The sequence below is a fragment of the Gopherus evgoodei genome, chromosome 19 (assembly GCF_007399415.2).
Source record: "Gopherus evgoodei ecotype Sinaloan lineage chromosome 19, rGopEvg1_v1.p, whole genome shotgun sequence".
Lineage (NCBI taxonomy): Eukaryota > Metazoa > Chordata > Testudines > Testudinidae > Gopherus > Gopherus evgoodei.
The window spans coordinates 1,108,316-1,131,766 of record NC_044340.1 but is presented as its reverse complement, the minus strand read 5'-3'; the positions used below and the strand labels follow the sequence as shown (position 1 = coordinate 1,131,766).

Here is a 23,451-nt window from a genome sequence, read left to right as displayed (position 1 = left end):
TGGCAGTAATTTGACATTACACAAGCAGCCTGTGTGCCAAAGGTTGCGATCATGAGCTTTCAGCTTCGTGTGTGTCTGCGCAAAACTCCTCTCCCCACAAGGCCTGATGCTGACACAGGGCCAAGAGTCACCAGCAGGGCCTTGCCACAGTGTCCTCCCTGCCCCACCCCACCATCCAGGAAAGAAGCTGGCGGGGGGGGGGTGCGCACGTATCGGTATAGCAACTCTGAGTGCAGGTGGGTCCCTCTAACCCTTGGCTTCCCTCAGAGAGGTTAGAGCTTGGGGGGCTGACACATCCAGACCCATAGGGATTGCTGCACTAGGGGAGCGAACCCCTATGCCGCAGCCATCTGGGCACAGGGCAATGCAATGTGCCCAAGGTGCACAGCTCTGAGGTGCCATTCAGAAATCAGGTCTACAAGGTCCCTTCCTGCTGTGAGGCATCTGTGGCAGCAGGGACCCCTCTCCTGGCTGCTGGCAGTAGCCTGGCACTGACCCACTCTCACCCTCAGCCCCTCCCACTGGACCTGCAGACCACGGCACAGCTGTCATTGTTCCATTTAATGCTGGCCCTGCAACGGGCGGAGCTGTAACAGTAACAAGAAGGCATCTTTGCCAGCAGCCACTCAGGGCCTGCAGACTCCAGGCAGCGAAGTGTCTCTGGGGCAGAGCCAGAGGATGGAGGAGTGGGCTGAGCAGCTCTGGAGCAGCCTGAGGTCCAGGATACAACGCGGCTCCAGAGGGGCCCGGGGCAGCACTGGAGGCAGAGTGCTCCGGATGGGCCTGAGGACAGCGTGCAGGCAGAGAGCTCAGGACCGGCTCCGATCCTCATGGTTGCCAACGATCGTCTTGCTGTAGAGTTTCTGCTGCTCCTCCTTGAACGTGTCCTTCACTTTTTCCCTCTTCAGGCCCCCGTCCCTGGGGAGAGTCAGGAGATCAGACAGGCCATGGGGGACGACTGCCCCTGGACTCACAGTACCTTTCCCCAAGCCCTGTTGGTGCTGGGGCTGCCCAGACCAGCTCTCACATGCCTGGAGTGGGAACACTGTCCTCATTTTCCAGTGACTCGCTGAGCCAGGCCCAGAACTCAGGAGTCCTGGCGCTCCTGGCCGTGCTCAACCGTCAGACCCCTGGGCAGCAGAGGGACCAAGCTGTCAGCTGTTGGCTACGATACAGGAGCCTGGCTGCTGGACTTTCATTCTCAGAAGCCCCAGTGATTGGGAAAGGACACCCGCCTGGCTTGCTCTTCCAGGACAGCAACCAGGGGAGAGGCTGTGCAGAGCAGGGTGCCCCACCACAAGCTGCCATCTACGAGTAAGGCCCACACGGCATGAGCAAGAGGCAGCTGCAGGCTCCAGAGGGCACTGCCGGAGCGTGCTCAGCACATGCTTCTCTACAGCATGGATCCGGGGCCTACACAACCTCCAGGCAGGGCTCTGTGCATTACTTCCAGCACCCCTGACAGCCCTGTCCTACCAGGATCCCCCAGAAAACTCCAACCTGTCCCAGCACAGTTCAGTGAGACTATGTGCCTCAGCCCCACCACTCTTCCTATGCGCACACGCTGCAGCTAGGAGTCGCTGCCTGCCTCACAAGCATCGCTCCCCTGAACCAGGCAGCCAGAAAGCTGGATCTGCAGCTGGGCCTCCCTTCTGTGGGCTGGAGCCTTGGAGCAGAGCAAGCCGGACACCTCTGAGACCTTGGACCCAGCACTGGGAGGAGAAGTTCTGGTTCTGACTCACCATAGTAGATCCACAAGGCCTCCCTGCCTGGCAATTGCTGACTTCACCCGGTTGGCAAACTGGACAGCATCCTCTTCAGGCTGTGGGAGAGCAAAGTTGTTTAATATGAGCAAGGGACCTGACCCTCAGCAGCTCCCCCACAGGCCTGGCATAGCCCCCTCACTCACCTGCCTGGTCATGGGGGGCAGGTACCAGACGCTGCAGACGATGGCCCAGCTGGTCATCATCCTCAGCAGGTAGGTCACCATTCCGTATTTGCTGCTGTTCCAAAAGGCATCTCCGAACTGTGGGTCATACTGCACAGGGGGAGAGCACCCATGGGACTGAGACCCACAGCAGGGCTGGCCGAGGCATCATCCTGGGCAAGGCCTCAGTCTCAGGTTCCCCAGCCTACAAGATTGGCCAGTTTTCGGCTTCCCCACCCCCACAGGACAGGCTCATGAGATGAGTCCCAGAGATCCAGGACCATCTCCCTACTGCCCACAGCTCAAAGCTGAGAACAGCCTCTCAGGCCAACCAGGGCTGCACAGCTTTGGGGCCCTGGTGAGGGAAGCTGGGCCTATGCCCCTCCAGTTCCCCGCACTGCCCGTGGAAGGGCCTTGTTCTACAGCACCCCTGCCCTCACCCTCCATAAGCAGCCCTAGTGGGATGGGCTCATTGCAGCCAACTTCCCAAAGTGTGGGCTGGAGGGACACTGCTGTCTGCCCCAGGCACGGAGCCGCTCGCACCTTGATGGCTACCGGGTAGACTGTGGCTCCAATTTCAAAGCTTCCCTTCTTGAACATCATCACAGACGTGTTGTTGATGCAGGTGCCTGTGAAGAGACGAGTGCAGCTGCCTCAGCCTCCCCCAGTGAGCAAATGCCGGAGTCCTGGCTGGGAATGCGAGGACTATGCCCTAGGGCTCCTCAAGGGCCAGCCCCATGGGGTCCCCCCACCACGGCAGTCAGTGCCCAGCGCTGTTGCGGGCTCACGTGGCTCAGCTCCGACCTGAGGGACAGCCTCAGAGCTCTGGCAACACAGAGGATGCAGCCCCCCTTGCCTGGCCCCAGAGGAGAGGGGATGACACTCATGCTGGCATCAGCCATACGGTGTCCTTCACAACCCGCCATGGGTCGGTGTGGCCTGGCCTGCAGCTCACCTTCCGGGAAGATGAGGATTGGCAGTTTGCTCTTGTCCTGGACGTGCTCTGTCAGCCTGCAGGGAAGAGAGAGTCACTGACTGGCATAGCTCCCTGGGCTGCCCTGCCGGCTCTGCACCCAGCAGCCCTGAACTTACAGTGCGCACCCATTAACCTTCAGTCAGGGTACACTAGTTGGATGCATGTAATGCCCAAGAAACACCTAGGACAACCAGCACCCTGACAGGAAGCAGGTTCCTCCTCCACTGGAGCTGGACAGCCTTGGCTCCCCCTCCCCAGCCACACCTCTGTGGGGTTCAGGAGAACCCGCTGTCTCCAGCAGGCCCTCCCTTCCCCTGCCTGGGAGGAAGCTATTGCTTTCTATCCTACCTTTTAGCCACAAGGTGGCGATCTTTGACCTCAGAGCGTTCGAACCAGACATGGGGACACGCCTTCACCACGGCCCTCTGGATCACACCCATGAGCCCGCCGTGGATCTGACCCACCTGAGCCAGAGGAAGACACAGATTACAGCATTTGCCTCAGCTTGCAGGAGTCACCAGGCAGCTCCTAGATTCAAGCAGACAGGTTTCCTTCCCAGCAGAGTGCTGGAGGGACAGCCCTGCCCCTCACAGGTGACTGTTAGGGGAAGTTCACATCTGAGGGGAGGTCTGGGAGGAGCCCAGACCCCCATCATACACTTTGTGCTCAGGGCGGCCAGGCTGAGACTGGGACCTGCCCTTTCCACAGCCAGCAAAGCCCATGTGCTGGGGCCTCTGGAAGTCCTGCGTCCTTGCACCAAAGGAGCACTGGCCTCTGCAACCAGGGCTCCCAGAGGCTTGTGAACCACTGCAGGCAATCAACCAGATGTGAGATGGGCTGTGTACACAGGCAGTGCTGGACATCCAGGCCCGGGGCCCCAGACAAGCCCATTCAAGTCCATGCGTTTTGTAAACTCACTAAGCCTCAGAAACACCTCCTCCCCCCAGGCAGGAGAGCATCGGCTCCATCGTACAGCAGCACAGTGACCTGCCCAGGCCAAAGCTGGGCTCCAAGCTCAGCCCTCCCTGGGAACAGAGGGAGTGGCCCTTACCATAGCGTAGTAGCCATCGCTGGCCAGGATGATCACATCAATGGGGGAGGTGTGATTAGCCACGCAGATGCCTCCATTTTGGGGTCTGTTTTCCCTAAATATAACACAAAACCAAGATGGGGTGACAAGGGCAGCGGGAGCCCAGCTTGAGCCAGAGAAGAGCACGGCAAGGCAGGCCGGGAGCCAGTGCTGCCCCTTACTGGTCATGGTAGGTGATGATGGCGGTGAGGGCACGCACGCAGATCCGGTAACACATCAGGTGAACGTGCTTGCTCAGGAACTCCTTCCACCTGCAGGGTCAGAGCAGAGATTGTTACCCCCGACTGCCCCACAAGCCACTCATGCTGGAGCGCCCTACCCTGAGCCAGGAGCTGCCACAAGGGCCACGTGGTGAGCTGGGCAGGGGGAGCTTGAGGACACAGGGTGGGGGAGTGACAAGGCTGATCTGACTCTACCCCACGTAAGAGGGACCAACAACTTCCCCTCCCCTCATGGAGCATGCAAAGGGCAGAGGTTTTTGTAACTGTACTAATGCAGTCCAACTGGGACACCATGCAAGCTGGCTCCCATCCCATCCGTCCGTCCGTCCAGCCTGACCCCTTTCCAAGCTAGTCACAAGCCGAGACAGAAACCCATAAGCTGAGAGTGACACTTTGCTGATTTGAGCTGGGCTTTGTAGAGTTCAGGGCTCTGAGGTTTGCCACAGGAGTGCCGTAGTGACATAGATCCTGCTGTGTCCGCCCCCCAGGGAGGCAGGTGCAAGTCATCTTGGCCCCCTGCCCAGACATACATCTCTTCAGTGGCTGGGATGTTGAGAGGGAGACTCCCTGCCCCCCCATCCATACTCCTCCATGTTCAGTGAAGGGCAAACTCACCTTCCATTGGGCAAATATCCCACCACTGTGGTGCCAACCACCAACAAGCTGATGCCTGTGAAGGCCAGGGCAATCCTGCAGGAGGGAGAGGGATGTTACAGGCTGGCAAACAAATAACATGCAGTCTCTTGGGCATCAAGCCCTGCTCCTGTCTGCCAGGCAGCAGTCTCTCAATGGACCCTGCTGCAGGGTGGGTGTCTCTCTGTGTCCTTGTGCTGCCAGGAGGACCCAGTACCTCTGGCTCCCCTGAGCCAGTTGGGATTGCTGCAGAGAGGAGGGGCCCATGCGAATGCATGTGGCCATCTTGGGAACTCCCACCCCAGCTCACGCTACCCAGGCTCCCCGCCACTGCTCTATCCGCCAGACAACACACTTCTCCCAGGGCCAAAGACAGAGGCAGGAGCCCCAAGTCCCAGCCCCTGGCTCTAACCATCAGCCCCAGCCCCTCTCTTGTTGTGGGCCAGACTGGAAGCAGGCAATGCACCAGCCAGTGCAGTGCCGGGGTGCCTGGCAGGGAGGCTGTTGCCAGGGGCAGCTCCTAACCTGAGTGGTAGCAGGAAGCAGTACCGGATGAGGACACCCAGCCCCCACAGCACAGTGAGGCGCAGGCTGATGTACTGGAAGTTGTAGTTAGTCCGGCTAAGCAAGTTCCAAGACTCCAGCTCCTCAGCTGAGAACCGCTTGGTCACCTCGTCGTCCATGATGGTCTCGATGCCCTTGCGGCAGAAGTAGAAGATGTCAGAGAGCTCAAACTCCGGCGTGTCCAGGGCTTTGCTGCTGCCGCTCCGGCGGATCTCTTTGATCTCCTCCTCCAGGGACGTGGGCTCCTTTGCAATGATACCTGCAACACGGGCCAGGTGCTCCAGTGATGGCAGCCTGCCCCCTGGCTGCAGGCGGGCCAGCCCCCGGCTCACCCTGCCTCCTGCCCCTTGGCTGCAGGTGGGGCCAGCCCCAGACCCATCCTCCCTCCCGCCGCCTGCCTGCAGGCGGGGCCAGCTCCGGACCCACCCACCCTCCCTCTGCCTGCCTGCAGGCGGGGCCAGCCCCGGACCCACCCTCCCTCCCGCCGCCTGCCTGCAGGGGGGCCAGCCCCGGACCCACCCTCCCTCCCGCCACCTGCCTGCAGGCGGGGCCAGCCCCGGAGCCACCCTCCCTCCCGCCGCCTGCCTGCAGGCGGGGCCAGCCCCGGACCCACCCTCCCTCCCGTCCCCTGCCTGCAGGCGGGGCCAGCCCTGGGCCCGCTCTCCTTCCCACCCCTGGGCCCGCTCTCCTTCCCACCCCCTGGCTGCAGGTGGGGCCAGCCCCAGGCCCTGTCCTAGACTGGGACACCCACAGACCAGATGTGCCCCACTTATCTCCCTTGTCCGGACATGAGGCAGTCCCACTACAGAGACCTCCCACATGCGCACACAGACACAGAGCTGCTGATGGGAGGGGACGGCAGGCTCTCACCATTTACATAGGGCTTGTACAGTGGGTGGTTCTTCTCCTTGGCACCACGCTCTATCCTCAGCGTCGCCCACTGAAAGAGACACAAGGTAAGCAAGGCTTCCACCCCGCCCTCAAGAACCCTCATCTTCCAGGGCTTCTTCCCCTCCAAGTCCCTGGCTGTGCAGACAGAGGATTCCAGGAGCTCGAGGAGGGGTTCTCAGCACAGCACTGACATGAGAATGGGGATTGGGCTGGGAAAGTCCACTAGTCCACACCTACGGGACCTGGCTGCTAATGAGGATGGTGCATGGCATGGAGCTGGGGGAGACTGTTGTGAAGGCATCTGCATTCAGTTCTGGGCACCATGTTACCTGAGAGATACTGACAGAGCAGAGGGACTTCAGAGAAGAGCAACACCTACCTCGGGGCAGGGGGAGGGCGTTATGGAATACCTCTCCCAGCCCCAGAGCATGCTCTGCTGCTTTCAGGCAGTCCCATGGCACTCTGCTGCTCCCTCACTGGGTGCCATTGGCTGGACTCCATATGGATCCTGATCACTTGTTCTCGCCCCTTGGCAGAGAGGGCTCCAGCATAAGGTGAGCAGGGTGACTAACCCAGCACTATTTTCTGATTCTCATTTCCTCCCTCCTAGAATCAGAGGCTGAATTTCAAGGTTGCTGATGGAACCAGCAGGCCAATAGTGTGCGGGGCTGGGACCCCTCCCTTCTCCCACTTGGCTAACAGCTGCTCCTACTTCTCTGTGCACCATTGCTCATAAACAGCAGCGCTGAGCAGCCCCCAGGCAGCTATCTGGCAGCAACAGCCAGAATCAATGCCCAGATCACCCTTATTCACAGAAATCTCCCCCCTCAGCTGCTCCCCAAGGGCACCAGATAAACACACGGGTTAGATTTCCAGCCGGTCAGCCTGCCCTCCATGGAACCTTTGCGATAGCTAGGCTGGGAAGGGTTAGATTTTTCTCTAAATGTCTATTTCACCATACACATGCAAACCCCAGAAAAAATAATTCCATCAATAACAATCAAAATGTATAGCTAAGCAAAGGAAAAAAGGGTGCTTGAGAACCTATCAGAGTCTGACGTACAGAGATTTACTTTGTAAATGCTGACGTGTGATATTGACAAATTTGTGTTGGAACCATTATAAAGCTTTGACTTTATGAATCTCAATGTGTAGTGTCATTCTATAACGGTCTGCTTCCCCGCCCCCCAATTTCCCATAACAGTGAAAAATTAAATGGATAAAAATAAAAAATGCTTAAAAATAAACATCGCTATCACTTGTCAAAATGAGAGCAATGAAAAGCAGAATTCTATCACACCTGCCTTCTCAATATGGGCCTGGAAAATAAATGCTGAAGGAGAACAGGATGTGCACACCTACTCCAGCCCCATCTCTCCCAGTAGGGAGCAGGGCAGGAATGCTGGCTGCGGAAAACTCCCAGCCCCAGTCACTCCCAGCAGGAACACCGGCTGCGGGGAGGAAGTACTGGGATAATGGCAGGAAGTGGTGGCCTGGAAGCCTCTGGAAAGGTTCCCATCTGAGTTCAGTGCCTGTTACCAAGGTTTTGGGGGAAATGGCCCTTGCAGAGTTCTGCTCATGCCTGCTGAGCTGGCAGCACTAAGCCAGCCCTATGCCCGGAAAGGCTGGCTGAGAGCATGTCCTAGGGCAGTCTCCAATCCCCACGAGCTAAATCCTGGCCATGCCCCATGCTTTGACAGGGCTCAGAGGAAACACTGCCTCTTGGGCTAGGAGTCTCCCCTGAAACCTCCCACCCGCCGGCTAGGTACATCATGGAGCCCTGCCACTGCCAGAGGCGAGAACAGGAGTGGATGGAGCTGGACAGACCAACAGTCTGACTTGGGAGAATGACCCTAGCTGTCGTTAGAGCTTGCAGAGCTGAGCATGCTGGCCAGTCCTGAGACCCATCACCCCAGGCAGCACCCTCCTTCCTATTATAGACACCGATGGCTGGGCATGAGCATTGTCACGCTGTGCTCCGGTTCTCTGCATGGAACTTCACTAGTGAGTGTAGAGGACACAGCACCATTCTCCTGCGGTCTTGACCTCCTCTAGCCCCACCGCCTGGGAGCTCAGCAGAGTCCTGGGCCTCCATGGACCCTGTCTCCGGGGAGGCTCCAGCTCTGAGACAGCCCAGGAGATCAGACTGCCAAGGGCAGGCAGGAACAGACAGGGAAATTCCACTTGGCTTCTCTGAGCCAAGAAGCGCAGGTCCAGAGAGGGCTTCTGGAAACAGCACCACCCAGACAGCTCCACACTGGCCCTACAGCTGACAGCAGGCCTTGGTGCCAGGCATGTCTCCTTGAGTCGATGGGCAGATGGCAGCACAGAACACATCAACCTCAAGGGGCCAGGGTTTTCTGAGAGCCCTGCTGACTCTCTCTAAAGAAGAGATGCTGTTTCTACTGTCCCAGATGACCAGCTGTCCCAGTCCCCAGGAACAAGGCGCCTGCTCCTCACCTGCCCCCAGGCCCTGCTCCCCTTGGTCTCCTCCCACCACTGGGCTGTTCTTGAGAGGTGCTGAAATCTTCCCTTGCTTGGGTCTGCCATGTGTGAGACTCAGGCCTTCTCTCTCCAAGGGGCTCTGCTCCAGGCAGCCAGTGACAATACGGACTCTGCAGCACTTGTTTACAAGGCCTGTGTCCTCAGCGTGGGGGCCCTTTGGAATGACCTACAAGCACATATCTATGGAGCTGAGATGCCTGAGCTACTCCAAGGACCCCCCTGGAGGTTTCTAGCACCAACATTTGCATCACCAATAGCCCAGCTCTCTCAGCAACTCACACCATCACCACCCAGGGACACGGACACCCACTACTCAAAGGCACGTGCCCCTGACAGGGATCTCCCCCAGGCACATGGACAGTGGTCAGGGCACCCGAGCTCCTGCACAGTACATCCCGGAAGCATGACTCACCCGGAAAATCTTTAAGAGTGTTTTCATGTAAATCCTGCGGATGCCAAAGGAGACCCCAAAAATGGCTGGTACAATGATGAAAACCAGAAGCAGTGTGAAGAGAACGGTCAGAGAGATTCCCAGCAGGTTAACAACCAGGCTGTCAAAGGGGAGCAGGAGGAACATGATGGAGGGTCCAGGCAAGGCCAGCGCCCTGCGACCCTGGGGCCAGGAGAGAAGGGCTGTCCACAGCGATCAGCCAGTCCTCCTGCTACTCAGCAACAGTCCCATGCATGCTCCGAGTCCCCAGCTGGTCACAGACTCCATTCCAAAGTTCACATCCTTTTCTAGCAGCCGGCGAGAGGAGGAATGCGAGGGAACTAGGCGAGAGGACCGTCAGGTGAGACTGAGCAGCTTGGGCTCTGGGGCTCAGAGCAGCTGGAACATGGAGGGCGAGTTCTTAGAGGGTTTGCGAGTGGCACTGTAACAAGGCAGCTGTGTGAACGGGGATTCCCAGTGGGGCCCACCAAACAAGTCTTGTTGCAGGGTGACTCCTGCGTGGCCAGGCAGAGGAATTCCCTTTGGCTTGTTGAGAGAAGGAAAGGTCTCTTCAAAGGGGTGATGTGGGGTCCATCCCTGATCCTGCATTGAGGGAGCGCTGGAAAATCAGTATTTCTAGGAGCCTGCCGCGTGCGGAGCTACTGTCTTTGCCACCAGGACACAGGCACTAGTTCGGAGCCTCTCCCACCACTTGTAACAAGTGTTGTTCCAGAGACCTCTGGCATCCACCCATGCTGGAGTCCTCGCAGAAAGGGACAGTGCCTCTGCCCCTGTGAGGGCCCCTGAGCTGTGAGCCTGGCAAGAGAGCCCCTCACATGCCACCAGTGCTAGGGGAGGGAAGAAAAACCAGAGTCAGGGCAAATCAGGTAGCGAGACGTCAACACACAGAGGGTCTCCTGAGGCCTGGGAGCAGTAAGCGCTGGATCTGAGAGGGCAGAGATCAGGCTGAGGAGACATTGCTCACAGTGCAGGGTTCTGGAGTCAGCAGGGTCTGACTCCTCAGCTCCTTCCCCATACTGGTACAGCGCGAAGAGCTGGGAAGTGGGCTCGCTACCCTCCTGGTCCCTGCATTTTCAGCCCAGATCTGCAATTCAGATCAGTGCAGGAGCCTTCCGTACCTTGCCCTGGCTCACAGAGGTACTGCATAAGGCTGGTGAGTCTCCCAGAGCAGGAGAGGAGCAAATGGAGCGAGGGACCCCGACCCCACTGATATGGATATCACCACTCAGCACCTTTATCCTGAGGGATCCCTGAGCACTTTACTAGCTACACCCGGAAACATTTCTTCCACCACTGAACACAGCCTCTCTGGGGTGGGGCTTGGGAGCTGTCTGTTTGACACAGGGCACCACTATAATGGAGTTTAGGAGAGGAAGTGAAGTAATCCTGCAGTGAGAATTAAAGGAGGCTAAATATGATTATCCAAATTGGAACTTGCCAGGACACTGTGACTAAAACCAAGGTCAGCGTCTCAGCATTATATCTCATCTGAGAGATGGCAGCTCCAGGTGCACAGCAACCTTTGCATCATGCTGGGCCACAGCTCAATTCCCACTCCATGGAGAGCGTCTCTCGCTGGATCACTGGGGTGGGGTGAGAGGGCAGTTCCTATCAACCTACTGCCCTGGCCTGGCCTGACCCTCTGATACACAGTGACAGGCAACAGGTGGGGGCACATTGGAGGCTCTGGCTGCTGGCTCTGCACCACTGTATTGGGCACTGCTAAGAGCATCCTCAGTCCCGCATGCAATACACGCACAAGTAAACCCTGCTCCCCAAAGAAGTCACCTAACTCCCCAGAATGTCAGCATCAAACCCAGGAATCTCACATGGCAAACTAACCAGTCAGCCCAGCCAGCCTACCCACCACCACCCTGACTCAGCCTAAGGTGCCTGGGTGGAGAAGAGAAAGAATTACAGGACTTAATTAGCACATTCCTTCCATGTAACGCCATGTCCTGGCCTAATGGCCCAGTTCAAGTCATGCTCTGGCAATGGCCAGCAGCACCAGGCATAGTATAGCCCTGTTCAGCTTTGCTCACAAGCTTCAGCCACGGAAGTCTCCAGACAGGGTGGTGACACTGTCACTGGGATCTCTAGTTGGTGTCACTCTCATGCTCTCCCTGTGAGTTCAACTGCTGGAATGATTGTCTCAGAGGCCCTCCGGGCACAGCCCAGATCAAGCTGCATAGCTGGCTGCTTTCCTAAGATAGCTCCAAGGGTCCACACCCTGTGGGGATCTCATGCTGAAACCCCACAGAGTGCAGGCTCCTGTCCACCACCACCAGCAGGGTTGGATGAGGAACTTTTACCCCAACAACCAGATTTTCATAGCATAATGTTGTATAAACTACAATTACTCCTCACAAGCCCCTGGGAATCAGTCAGGGAAGCAGCATTCTGCCCACTTTACTCATAAGCAATAGCAGCAGGAAGAAAAGGGACCAGCTCAAGGTCACGCTGCAAGTAAGTGAAAAGCATGCTGGAGGAAATGGATTGAGCTAGGACAGGTAATAGCTTCCTCTGAATAACACACAACAGAACAGCCAAATGACATGAAGAGTCCCTGCCCAAGGCATCAGCCTGGTTTCAAGGGCTCGGCAGCAGTTCCAATGCAGGTGTCTGTTTTCCGAAATGGGATGCGGGATTGGATGGCCTTATCTGGTAGCACGGAGTTGGTGACACCTGGTAATACTGAGCTAGATAGCCCCATTGATCTGATCCTGCATAGTGTGTGCGTGTGGCGGGGAGACATGACTCAGCCGGTCTGATCCAATACAGCAGACACAGGGCTAAGTGAGCCTACTGGTTCCACCCAGCACAGTAGCGGAAGAAGAGGGGAAACCAGGCTAAACTGGCCCCCTGAGCTGAACCACCCAATATTTTTCCGCTCAGAGCTTGGGGTTGTGCAGAACGTTGGGTCTCTGGGGGTGCGATGCTGGGGAAGGTCATGTCGCAGGGACTGTCCCCCTCTGGAGTCAGGGGGCCTGGGGTGGGACGCCGGGGGAGGGGGATGGGCATGTCGCAGGGACTGTCCCCCTCTGGAATCAGGGGGCCTGGGGGTGGGACTCCGGGGGAGGGGGATGGGCGTGTCGCAGGGACTGTCCCCCTCTGGAATCAGGGGGCCTGGGGGTGGGACTCCGGGGGAGGGGGATGGGCGTGTCGCAGGGACTGTCCCCTCTGGAGTCAGGGGGCCTGGGGTGGGACGCCGGGGGGGGGGGGGGGATGGGCATGTCGCAGGGACTGTCCCCTCTGGAGTCAGGGGGCCTGGGGTGGGACGCCGGGGGAGGGGGATGGGCATGTCGCAGGGACTGTCCCCTCTGGAGTCAGGGGGCCTGGGGTGGGATGCCGGGGGAGGGGGATGGGCATGTCGCAGGGACTGTCCCCTCTGGAGTCAGGGGGCCTGGGGTGGGATGCCGGGGGAGGGGGATGGGCATGTCGCAGGGACTGTCCCCCTCTGGAGTCAGGGGGCCTGGGGGTGGGATGCTGGGGGAGGGGGAAGGGCGTGTCGCAGGGACTGTCCCCTCTGGAATCAGGGGGCCTGGGGGTGGGACTCCGGGGGAGGGGGATGGGCATGTCGCAGGGACTGTCCCCCTCTGGAATCAGGGGGCCTGGGGGTGGGATGCTGGGGGAGGGGGAAGGGCGTGTCGCAGGGACTGTCCCCTCTGGAGTCAGGGGGCCTGGGGGTGGGATGCTGGGGGAGGGGGAAGGGCGTGTCGCAGGGACTGTCCCCTCTGGAATCAGGGGGCCTGGGGGTGGGATGCCGGGGGAGGGGGATGGGCATGTCGCAGGGACTGTCCCCCTCTGGAGTCAGGGGGCCTGGGGTGGGATGCTGGGGGAGGGGGAAGGGCGTGTCGCAGGGACTGTCCCCTCTGGAGTCAGGGGGCCTGGGGGTGGGATGCTGGGGGAGGGGGAAGGGCGTGTCGCAGGGACTGTCCCCTCTGGAATCAGGGGGCCTGGGGGTGGGACTCCGGGGGAGGGGGATGGGCATGTCGCAGGGACTGTCCCCCTCTGGAGTCAGGGGGCCTGGGGGTGGGATGCTGGGGGAGGGGGAAGGGCGTGTCGCAGGGACTGTCCCCTCTGGAGTCAGGGGGCCTGGGGGTGGGATGCTGGGGGAGGGGGAAGGGCGTGTCGCAGGGACTGTCCCCTCTGGAATCAGGGGGCCTGGGGGTGGGATGCCGGGGGAGGGGGATGGGCATGTCGCAGGGACTGTCCCCTCTGGAATCAGGGGGCCTGGGGGTGGGATGCTGGGGGAGGGGGAAGGGCGTGTCGCAGGGACTGTCCCCTCTGGAGTCAGGGGGCCTGGGGGTGGGATGCTGGGGGAGGGGGAAGGGCGTGTCGCAGGGACTGTCCCCTCTGGAGTCAGGGGGCCTGGGGGTGGGATGCTGGGGGAGGGGGAAGGGCGTGTCGCAGGGACTGTCCCCTCTGGAATCAGGGGGCCTGGGGGTGGGATGCCGGGGGAGGGGGATGGGCATGTCGCAGGGACTGTCCCCCTCTGGAATCAGGGGGCCTGGGGTGGGATGCTGGGGGAGGGGGATGGGCATGTCGCAGGGACTGTCCCCCTCTGGACTCAGGAGGCCTGGGGACTGGGGGGGGGATGGCACAGAACGGCCCATCGCTGGAGACTGCCCAGGCCAGCGCGTGCGGGACACTGCGACCAGGGAGCCCTCCCGCAACGGGGCCTGCGGCCCATTTCCCCCTCTGGGGAACAGAGGATCGGGGACTGGCCAATCTGAGGCGGGAGGGCGCTGCGCGGACGATTCCATCTCAGGGGACGGTAGGGGGGAGATGGAACTGCGAGGACAGTCCCATCACCCAGGACAACAGGGGGGATAAGGTGGGGGCGCTGCGCGGACGGTCCCATCTCGCACAGCACAGTGGGGGGGTGAAGGGGGAGCGCTGCGCGGACGGTCCCATCTCGCACAGCACAGCGGGGGGGATGAAGGAGGGGGCGCTGTGCGGACGGTCCCATCTCACAGGACGGCGGGGGGGAAAGCGCTGCGCGGACGGTCCCATCCCACATCACGGCGGGGGGGGCTGCGCGCACTCAGTGCAGGCCGGGGCGGGGGGATAACGGTTTTCCATCACCGCCCGGGTGGGGGTCTCCTCGGGGCTCGGCGGCAGGGAGCTCCCAGGGATCGGAGATTGCGGGGGTATGTGAAGCGTCGCCGAACCGGGCCAGTGTCACTCACCTGCCGCCGCTACGGCCGGGCTCCAGCTCCGCCCCCACCACGTACCATGCGTGCGCCCGCCCTAGGTTACGTATTACGTCACGCGCAACTCGCGGGGGCGCGCACGATGACGAGTCAGCGCTCTGCGTGCAGCCTTGGCGCCAGGGGCTGCGCGGGGCTGGCCGTGGAAGTGGGCGTCGCTGTGAGGGAGCTGGGCGGGGCCGTCTCAGCCTCGTCACGTCTGTCACATGTCCCCGACGTGGTGACGTATTCAGAGAAGGCGGCGCAAGAGCGGCCCTCGGCCGGAGACCTGGTCCCGCCCACCCCGGCCTGTCGCTCGGAGCCGCCCATTGTAGTGATGCCCCCGGCCCAGCAGAGGGCGCAGGACCGCCGTGCGACGCCGCCTCCTTCTCGCAAAGGGGGGGAGAGGACGCCTGGGTTCCGCACAGGGTGACCAGATGTCCCGATTTTATAGGGAAAGTCCCGATTTTTGGGTCTTTTTCTGATATAGGCTCCTATTGCCCCCCCCTACTCTCTGTCTTGATTTTTCACATTTGCTGTCTCATCACCCTAGTTCTGCAGCGCCCCCGGCTCCTGTCCAGCGTCCGGAGGGCCGGCCTGGGATGCTACCATGCATTGTAGGGGCCCTGGCCTGGGAGGGTCAATCTTGGGGAGCAGCGCACGGGATCACCCTGGGGTGGAGCACAGCTGCCACCTTGCCCGGCTGAGAGCAGCGCAGGGCCTAGGGCCCAAGGCTTGTGCTTGGGCAAGGCTGGGCTGCCAGATCCCAGGAGCCTTTGCAACCAGTAATCACCCAGCATGCAGCGTAGCAGGGCCGGGTCACGGGCTCATGGCCATCCCCCCAAGCAGCACAGGCCCAAGTGACCTCTGGGTGTTTCCACATGCCCCCCTCCCCAGCCCAGCTGGGAACCCCGCATGCCAGCTGTTTCTCAGGCCAGAGCGAGGTCCTGTCCTTTGGAAGCTACAGTCCTGGGCAATCCAGTCTCACCTCCCACCCAGCTAAGCAAACTCCATTCAGAGGGTCAGCAATGTTACAAACTACATCTGTAGCCTTCTTTCCTTTTATCAGGTGCATTGAGAGGGGTGCAGTACAAGTTCTGAGTCCTGGGCTCCAGTTCTGTTAGTGAGGCACCGCTCCCTTCCACATCCCTCAATTTCTTCCTCTGGCCTGTAAAAGCACTGATGGGATGGGTGAGGGAAGAGGTTTAATGACACCTTGTTGAGGCTAAGGGGGCAATTGTTAGTTATATAACATAACCTAGGGCACATAAAAGAAACCTTTAACCTTGAGCTTCAGGCCAGGACCCACCCCTGGCAGGGGAGAAGCTGTTTACGATGAGAGGAGAACATTGCTGCTCTTTGCACCTCCTAGGTAGGGTTAAGGTTGGGTTGGTTGGGGGCTTTCAAGGATTTTAGGCCTAACTCAATAGCCACACGCCATCTGAACACTTTGGCTTTGCTAACCTGCAGATTGCAAGTCACACAGCCAAGCCTCGTTTGTCTATTTGTGATAATGGTCAAGGATGTTACAGCCAGAGGTGCTTTAATTTACTTACCAAGCTACCAGTGAAGTCAGGTTTCCCTGCTAAGCAGGGGACACAGGAGTAACGGGGGAGAGAGGTGCCGGTTTGGCTGCAGTCATGGCAGATCTGTGGCTCTTCCTAGGGCTTGTTCACTCTACTCAGTTTTGTTAACACCTAAAAGTCGACACCCAAAAGTCAACAAAACAAAAATCGCCAAAGGGTGTTCACACTTGCTCCCTCTGTCAATAGATCATGTCCACACTGGACACCATCGTGGACAGAGTGAGAAATGCACCGTGGGTATGGATCCCACAGTGCAGTGTTGTGGGAAGGAAAAGCTGAGCGCTGCCCATCTTGGGAGTCTCTCCGAGTTCTCCCACAGCCCCCTCAGCTGCCAAGAGCAGCATCACAAGTAGCTCTGTGAGCTCTCGGTGCTGAGGAATGTCAAAGCAGCACAGCAGTCCGCCTGCTGCTGTGTTCCTAGTGCAGGGCAGAACAGGAGCAGCCCAATAATTTGCTCTTTGTTCCCCAAAGGGAGCAGCACACAGATACTTCCTGGAGCTTTGATAGGGGAGGGGCACCAGCCTGCAGGGCAGCAGAGATCAAAACACTGAGCAGAGCAATCAGGGCAGGCATTATGGGATACTGGCGGAAGCCAGTTCTGTCAACAAAAGAATCAGCAGCGTCTAGCTGGCTCTTTGTCAACAGTAACGGGAGGGGAAAAGACAAAAGTCTCTCGTAGGGGTGGAAGTTTCTTGTCGCCAAAACTGGGTGTTTTTCACGACAAAAGTCCCATTGTAGCTTGTATGCTCTCACTGTTTTGTAACCAAAAGGCAGTTTTTGGCGACAAAACTTGCCAGTGTAGACAAGCCCCTAGCCCCACTGACCACCCCTCCCAACGGGAAGGGCCTGGATCAACCTAAACTTGTTCAGTACCTCCCAGTGGCACAGGGAGCTCTGGCAGCTGTTCAGAGGAATGGGGGCTGCCCACCCTAGGGGCAATGAGGGCCAAGGCTGCTTGTTCTGTAACAGGTCTGTGGAGCTCTGCTTTCCATGGGCCATACACCAAACACTGCACTCAGTAGCATGTGCAGCAGGCACTGAGCTGGGGGGATCCCTAAGTGGGGGACACTGCGCTGTAGGAGCCAGCCTGCGCCTGTCACCAATCGCACCACATCTGCTGGCCTCTCTGAAGGCCGCAAGCTGCAGAGGGGTATGTAAGGAATGGAAAGGGTCAGTGTTTGGTGGTAGGAGCTAGGTCCATGCAAGGCGAGTCACCTGGGACCCACATACCTGCCTGGGGCTGCAACTTACCAACGCCCAGGGTGAGTTATGTGCTGGTGCTGCAGAGTAGTCACTGGCCATAGTCCAACCAAAGAGGCTTTTGCTCTAATGGACTCAGGAATTAGGAGCTATAGATATCACTGCTGTGTCACCTTCCAATCCCAGCTGCCTGCTAATCGCTGGCAAAGGACACAGGAGCTAACGGGCTTTCAGTTCCATGACGCAAGCCCCTGAAATCCTGGCTCCTCGGGGCACCTTACCACTTAAAGGTGAGGAGTGGAGAAGGGCATAAGAAAAAGGGACCTTGAACAGACACACATGCCACAAGAGGGGCAAGAGACCCTGGGGCTTCACCAGCAACCAGGTAACACAGGAAAGCCAGGGAGAAGAGGCTTCTGGCACAGCCCTAGGCTTTATAACACCATTGAAGTTACTGGCACATGGCAATTGGGTTGAAACTCCAGGAGGCAGTGTGGGTTTGGCATTTCTTCCCCCAGCACTAGGGCAAGGGAGAGAGAGATTTTGGTCACAGTTCCTCCTGCCTCCAAGCACCCAGCCCTGAGCCGAGTGGTGGAGGCAGGGCAGATGGTGGGCAGGGAAGGATTCACTGCTCTTGCTAAGCTTGATGCAGTGACCAGAGTCTCCAAGCAGGAAGTGCAGTTGGAGGGATGAGGAGGAAGGTATTGCCATTTCTCTGGTGTGCAAAATTGCTCCTTCCCTTGGTGAAATGGGATATGCTCTGTTCAGAGGAGGGATAGGAAACTTAAAGACAGGCTTGTGCCTATCATCCACCTACACTGGCAAGGCCATTCTCCCCAGCAGTAACCCAGCTCGGGGACAACACACTCCATGCAGCCAGGGGGTCTGTGACTCTACTTCCATGTGATTCATTGAGGGGAGTGGGCTATCTTAGCAATACCAGGGAGATCACAACTCACCATCCTGTGTTTGATTGTGGGGAGGGAGGGAAAGGGTTCAGCCCATTATTGGAGCAGTGGATGCTAGACCTATTCCTTGGGCTGGAAACCATCAGCATTTGGCTGGTTAGGTTGTAGCCCCAAGAAGACGGGTCTATCTGCTTACTGGTCTGCAGCTCCATGAAACAGAATGAAACTAAACTTCTGAAAAAACTTCAGCTAGTCACGAGCTCTGCAGCTTTGCCAGCAGGGGGGCAGTCTGCAGGGCAACTTTCATGCTCTTGTGCCTGTGAGGTGGAGACTGCTTATTGCATGGTCTGGCATGTGCTAGAGGGGTAGGAGGCGCTGTCCATCGGCTGGAGAGACTGAGGAACAGGGTTTACAAAATACAGAGACTTTATTAAGGTTCTAAATCTATTCACAACAGCTAAAACCAGAAGGTTTCCCAGTGGCCCAGGACCGAAACCACAACAGCAGCCGGCCCAGCTGAGCACTGACAACCAGTCCAGCTCAGCCTGCGCCCTGCACGGGCTGCAGACACACAGACCTCAGAGTGAGCCAGGCTACCCTGGGCACTTGTACTTCGCAAACTGTCACTGCACTGCGCTGAGTCACTGCACTCCCGGAGGGCGGCCAGTGACACCAGACGCAGGTGAGCACGGTCCCCTACAGAGGTGTGATACGAACTGATGCATTGACCCATGTGCTGTCACTAGCGGCCTCAGTGAAAGCCAGCCAAGCCCCGGCCAGCCTTCTTCCCACAGCAGCAGGTCCTGAAGGAGCACATCCCAATGAGCCTCTCACCACGCCAGGCCACCCGCAGTCTGTCATCTTCAATGTAAAGGACCTGCCAGCCACCCCCACCACGGTAAATGAGACAGAAGCCCCAACAGCCAGGTCGGTGCCTTGTCCCACAGCCCCTTGCTGTTTATGAGGGGATTTAAAGTGACAGCCACTGGTTCCCTTTGGGGAGATGCAGGCATAGCTCATGGTACACGTGCTGGCCATTGGGCGCAGCAGAAAGTCATACTATTACCTGCAGCATGGGCCTGGATGCCCATTTGTCCCCAACGCCTGGAAATTACAAGGCACTTAGGCAGCCTCTCCCATTCCTGTTTATATGCCCACCGGGTCTGCCATTCTCACCTGCCACCCCACGAGTCCAAAAGCCCTTGGCTGCTAGGCTGGCTGGTCGGTCAGTTTATATTGCAGGTTGGTCGTTTGACCCGCCAGCAGCTTTGCCAGCCTCTGCAAACAAGCCAAGGTCTGGCCTGGCCCTTCCCCAGTGACTTTCGCAAGTGATGAGACAGCAACAGGAGATGCCCCCGCACAATCTCTTCCCAGCCTCCCTGGCAGTCTCTGCTAGTGATGCGTTCTGCATGGAGAACCCAGACCTGGGATTCAAGCTGAGCTACGACTTCCAGCTTCTATGGCAGATCCTGGTGCTGAAGCAGCATCCACGAAGATCAGAATGGACACAGACAAGCTAGTGAAGTAGCGAGCAGTGTCTTCCGCAGCGGGGCTCCCGCATGGCATTGCCTCTGCCGGAGCGGAGCATTGGTACCCACACCTAGAATGCTCGTTCCTACCAGTACGGACCATGGTTTTCCGAACGCCTCCAGGTCTGCATGTGAGAGAGGACCAGCGCTGCTGCCTTGGAGGGGCCCAGCTGCTCTCCAGCCACACTGGCCCCCCTTACTTGCTGGCAGAGGGCGCTGGGAGGGGACGAGGAACTTGTGTGGCATACCTTGTAGTTGCTCCCACCATTGTTGTCCCAGTAAGTTTTCTGCCCACACTGGAAGGAAATGCAGAACTCGATGGCTCCACGGAGGCTGGGTGCTTTGGGCAGAGTGATGTTGAAGGAGAACGTGTCCGCATCAGCGGCGCCGTAGATGTTGTGCATGTATTGGCAGCAGACATCCCGGAAACTCCTCCAGGAGTCAAAGGTGATGCGGACAAGCACCTTCTTCTCGTAGCTGATGTTCCTGACCTTGACAGTCCCTGACAGGGAGCGCTCCTGGATCAGACAGTTCTCCAGGCAGATCAGGTTGGTGTGCAGACGGTTGCGGAAGGCCGTGTAGTCAGCAGAGGGCTGTGGGAAGTCCAGCGTGTACTTCTTTGTCTCCGGGCGAGGGTCTCGCAGCTTGGGCCTGAGGCAGGTCAGGTCGGACAGGGCTTGCTGCAGGTCGCACAGGTCCTCCTCGATCTTGGAGAAGAAGCGGACAGCTGTCAACGAAAGCCCCTTCATGTCAGCGAACACCACCCTCTTCTTCTTGCTCCAGCTGCCCTTGGCGCTGTCCCGCCGCTCCGGCTCTGCACTGGGCTTCTGGTTCAGGCAGGAGCGGAGGGGTTTGTGCCCCCGGCCACCCCGCAGCTCCTCATAGGAGTTCAGCAGCTTGCGGATGGGAGGAGAGTGGGTCAGGCAGAGCCGCATGGCAAAATCCACAGGCATGGCTGGGGGTGTGCTAAACACCTGGAACAGCCTGGAAAGAAGCACAGACATGGGGTTAGGGGTGTAGCCTGGGGATGGGAGAGCTCAGAACAGATATCTAGCAGGGCCAGAGGACATTGTGATCAGACTGAGAAGAGCTGAATGAATCCCTAGCAACAACCCCTCGCCCCCTCGAACCTCCCAAACCGACTCACTGCAAATCACCAGCAACCCCAGTGCCAGAGACCTGCAACCAATCACCCAGCGGCCAGTCAGCAACCCCCAAACTCCTCTGCACACTAACCACCCAGCAGCCCCACACGCCCCACCAGAGACCAGCAGTCACTTCGCCAGAGAAACCAACCAACATCCACCTCCCAATTCCCTGCCAGCACCCTCAGCCCACCTTCACCCCACCGACCAGTCCCCTGCTCCCCACTGACCCAGCCCCCAACTCCCACTGCTCCCCTTCGCCCCCCAGACCAACCCCACCCCCCTTCGCCTCACGGACCAGCCCCCGCCTGCTACCCGCACCCCCTCTCACTCACTCGCTGCAGCTCATGACTCCGCTCCTAGCCCCACTGCTACGCCTGGGACCCACGAGCGGCAGGTACACCCCCCGTCGGCCAATCAGCGTGCGGGACACGCCCCCTCGGGGCAGAGCGACCAATGAGATCCGAGAGTGACACTGCAGCCCCGCCCTCTGCTCCCGGCCCCGGGGGCTGGCGCGGGGCGTGCGCTGCGGGTTCGGGGGCTGGGTCCCGGGGTGCTAGCGCGGCCTGTCAGCCCCGGTGCCCCTGGCGCTCCCAGGGCCCCGCAGCGGGCCGGGGGTCCTGCTCCAGACCCTGCACCCGGGACACGTGCTGGGCCCGGGGAAGTGGGATGAGGAAAGGGGCCGCCTATCACTTCTCTTCGGGGAACGGGTTATTGCTCAACCCCCTTCCCGGCCAAGAAGTGCTGCTGCGCGGGGCTGTCGCGCCCCGCCTCTCCGCCCTCGGGTCGGCCGGGCTCAGGAGCCGGTCACTGCCCGCTTGGAATTAGCTTTAGCCTGGGCCGGGCGGCTAATGGCTAATCCTCCCTTGCTAACCCAGCCGCTGACACCCGCCCTGAGACACTGCTGCTAAATCCATCCGCCAGGCGTAACAGCCCCATAATGCGCTCTGTGACCAGCTAGACCCAGCAGCCCCCCAGGGTGCCAGGGATTGCTGAGAACTCCTGAGAACAAGGGTGCAGCACCTGAGTGCAGAGTCTGGTCTCTCTGCTAGGGAAGTTCATGATTTTTGCAGTGTATCACTGCAGGCCACAGAGGGCCCCATGAAGATCAGGACTCTGGTATTATCCAGGTGGGTGCTAAGATAACCTTCAGCACTGTAATAGTGGAGCACCTAGTGAGGTGGGAAATGTCCTCATGTTACAGAGGGGGAGCCCAGACACAGAGAGATGAAAGGAGTTGCCCGAGGTCACAGAGTGTCAGAGCGAGGCACTCACCCCAGATCTCCCTTTTGCTTGGCAAACTTCACAAAGCCTGCTGCTTTCCAGTCTCCAGCTGTGGATGTGTTTGTGAACAAGGACAGGCTAGTAGATGGACACAACTCCCAATCTGTTCCTAGTTGAGATGCCATGTGGGGAGAGCAGAGGGAGAGGGGCCAGGCCAGCAAAGAGCCCATTCCAGAGAGGCCAGGGAAACAGGCAGATAATAGTTTCTTAATGTCTTGACTCCACTTCCAGTGGCCCTGATGGGCGAGACCTTAGTATTTAGATAGCCCATGTCAGCAGGGCAGTTCTCACCTCATTGACCAGGGAGAAGGAGAAAAAAGTTCACAGCTTTGCAGGGCTGGGTTAACAGGGTACCAGCCCATGGGTGGCTCTGAAAAAGCTAAAAAATTAGTTTCACAGCATCACAGTTTTCTTTTTAAACTACAACCCTCAGTAATGGCCATGGAAAGACCTAACTCAGGCCATGTCTACATCTAAAATTTTGCAGCGCTGGTTGTTACAGCTGTATTAGTACAGCTGTATAGGGCCAGCGCTGCAGAGTGGCCACACTTACAGCAACCAGCGCTGCAAGTGGTGTTAGATGTGGCCACACTGCAGCGCTGTTGGGCGGCTTCAAGGGGGGTTCCGGGACCGAGAGAGCAAACCGGGAAAGGAAACCAGCTTCGCCGCGGTTTGCTCTCTCGGTCCCGGAGCCAGCCAGCAAACCGCAGGGAAGGAGACCTGCTTGCTCGGGGTTCCGGGACCGAGAGAGCAAACCGGGAACGCCGCGGTTTGCTCTCTCGGTCCCGGAGCCAGCCAGCAAACCGCGGGGAAGGAGACCTGCTTGCTCGGGGTTCCGGGACCGAGAGAGCAAACCGGGAACGCCGCGGTTTGCTCTCTCGGTCCCGGAGCCAGCCAGCAAACCGCGGGGAAGGAGACCTGCTTGCTCGGGGTTCCGGGACCGAGAGAGCAAACCGCGGCGAAGCTGGTTTCCTTTCCCGGTTTGCTCTCTCGGTCCCGGAACCCCGAGCAAGCAGGTCTCCTTCCCCGCGGTTTGCTGGCTGGCTCCGGGACCGAGAGAGCAAACCGCGGCGTTCCCGGTTTGCTCTCTCGGTCCCGGAACCCCGAGCAAGCAGGTCTCCTTCCCTGCGGTTTGCTGGCTGGCTCCGGGACCGAGAGAGCAAACCGGGAAAGGAAACCAGCTTGATTACCAGAGGCTTCCTCCTTCCACGGAGGTCAAGAAAAGCGCTGGTGAGTGTCTACATTGCATTACCAGCGCTGGATCACCAGCGCTGGATCCTCTACACCCGAGACAAAACGGGAGTACGGCCAGCGCTGCAAACAGGGAGTTGCAGCGCTGGTGATGCCCT

The 23,451-nt window shown here is 59.0% G+C and overlaps 2 protein-coding genes across 3 annotated transcripts; both read right to left on the bottom strand.

Annotated features, from left to right (window-relative positions):
- Positions 1 to 546: 546 nt before the first annotated feature.
- On the bottom strand, positions 547 to 14,567 carry GPAT4 (glycerol-3-phosphate acyltransferase 4). 2 transcript variants are annotated; one of them, XM_030538128.1, is made up of 13 exons: positions 14,451 to 14,552; positions 9,220 to 10,085; positions 6,282 to 6,351; positions 5,373 to 5,670; positions 4,830 to 4,904; positions 4,155 to 4,244; positions 3,955 to 4,048; positions 3,252 to 3,367; positions 2,883 to 2,938; positions 2,471 to 2,556; positions 1,910 to 2,038; positions 1,743 to 1,822; positions 547 to 918 (listed from the first exon to the last, which is right to left on the bottom strand). In XM_030538128.1, exons 2-13 carry the CDS (start codon positions 9,382 to 9,384, stop codon positions 810 to 812), a joined length of 1,368 nt encoding a protein of 455 aa, XP_030393988.1. In that variant the 5' UTR covers positions 9,385 to 10,085; positions 14,451 to 14,552; the 3' UTR covers positions 547 to 809. The 2 variants fall into 2 exon arrangements, with proteins under 2 accessions (XP_030393988.1, XP_030393989.1); XM_030538129.1 differs by lacking the exon at positions 1,910 to 2,038 and having other exon boundaries at positions 14,451 to 14,567.
- A 3,985-nt stretch (positions 14,568 to 18,552) lies between these two features.
- On the bottom strand, positions 18,553 to 21,188 carry LOC115637160 (protein phosphatase 1 regulatory subunit 3C-B-like). Its single transcript, XM_030538130.1, has 2 exons — positions 21,154 to 21,188; positions 18,553 to 20,657 (listed from the first exon to the last, which is right to left on the bottom strand). The coding sequence occupies exons 1-2, from the start codon at positions 21,165 to 21,167 to the stop codon at positions 19,760 to 19,762; spliced, it is 912 nt and encodes a 303-aa protein (XP_030393990.1). The 5' UTR covers positions 21,168 to 21,188; the 3' UTR covers positions 18,553 to 19,759.
- Between the last annotated feature and the right edge of the window lie 2,263 nt (positions 21,189 to 23,451).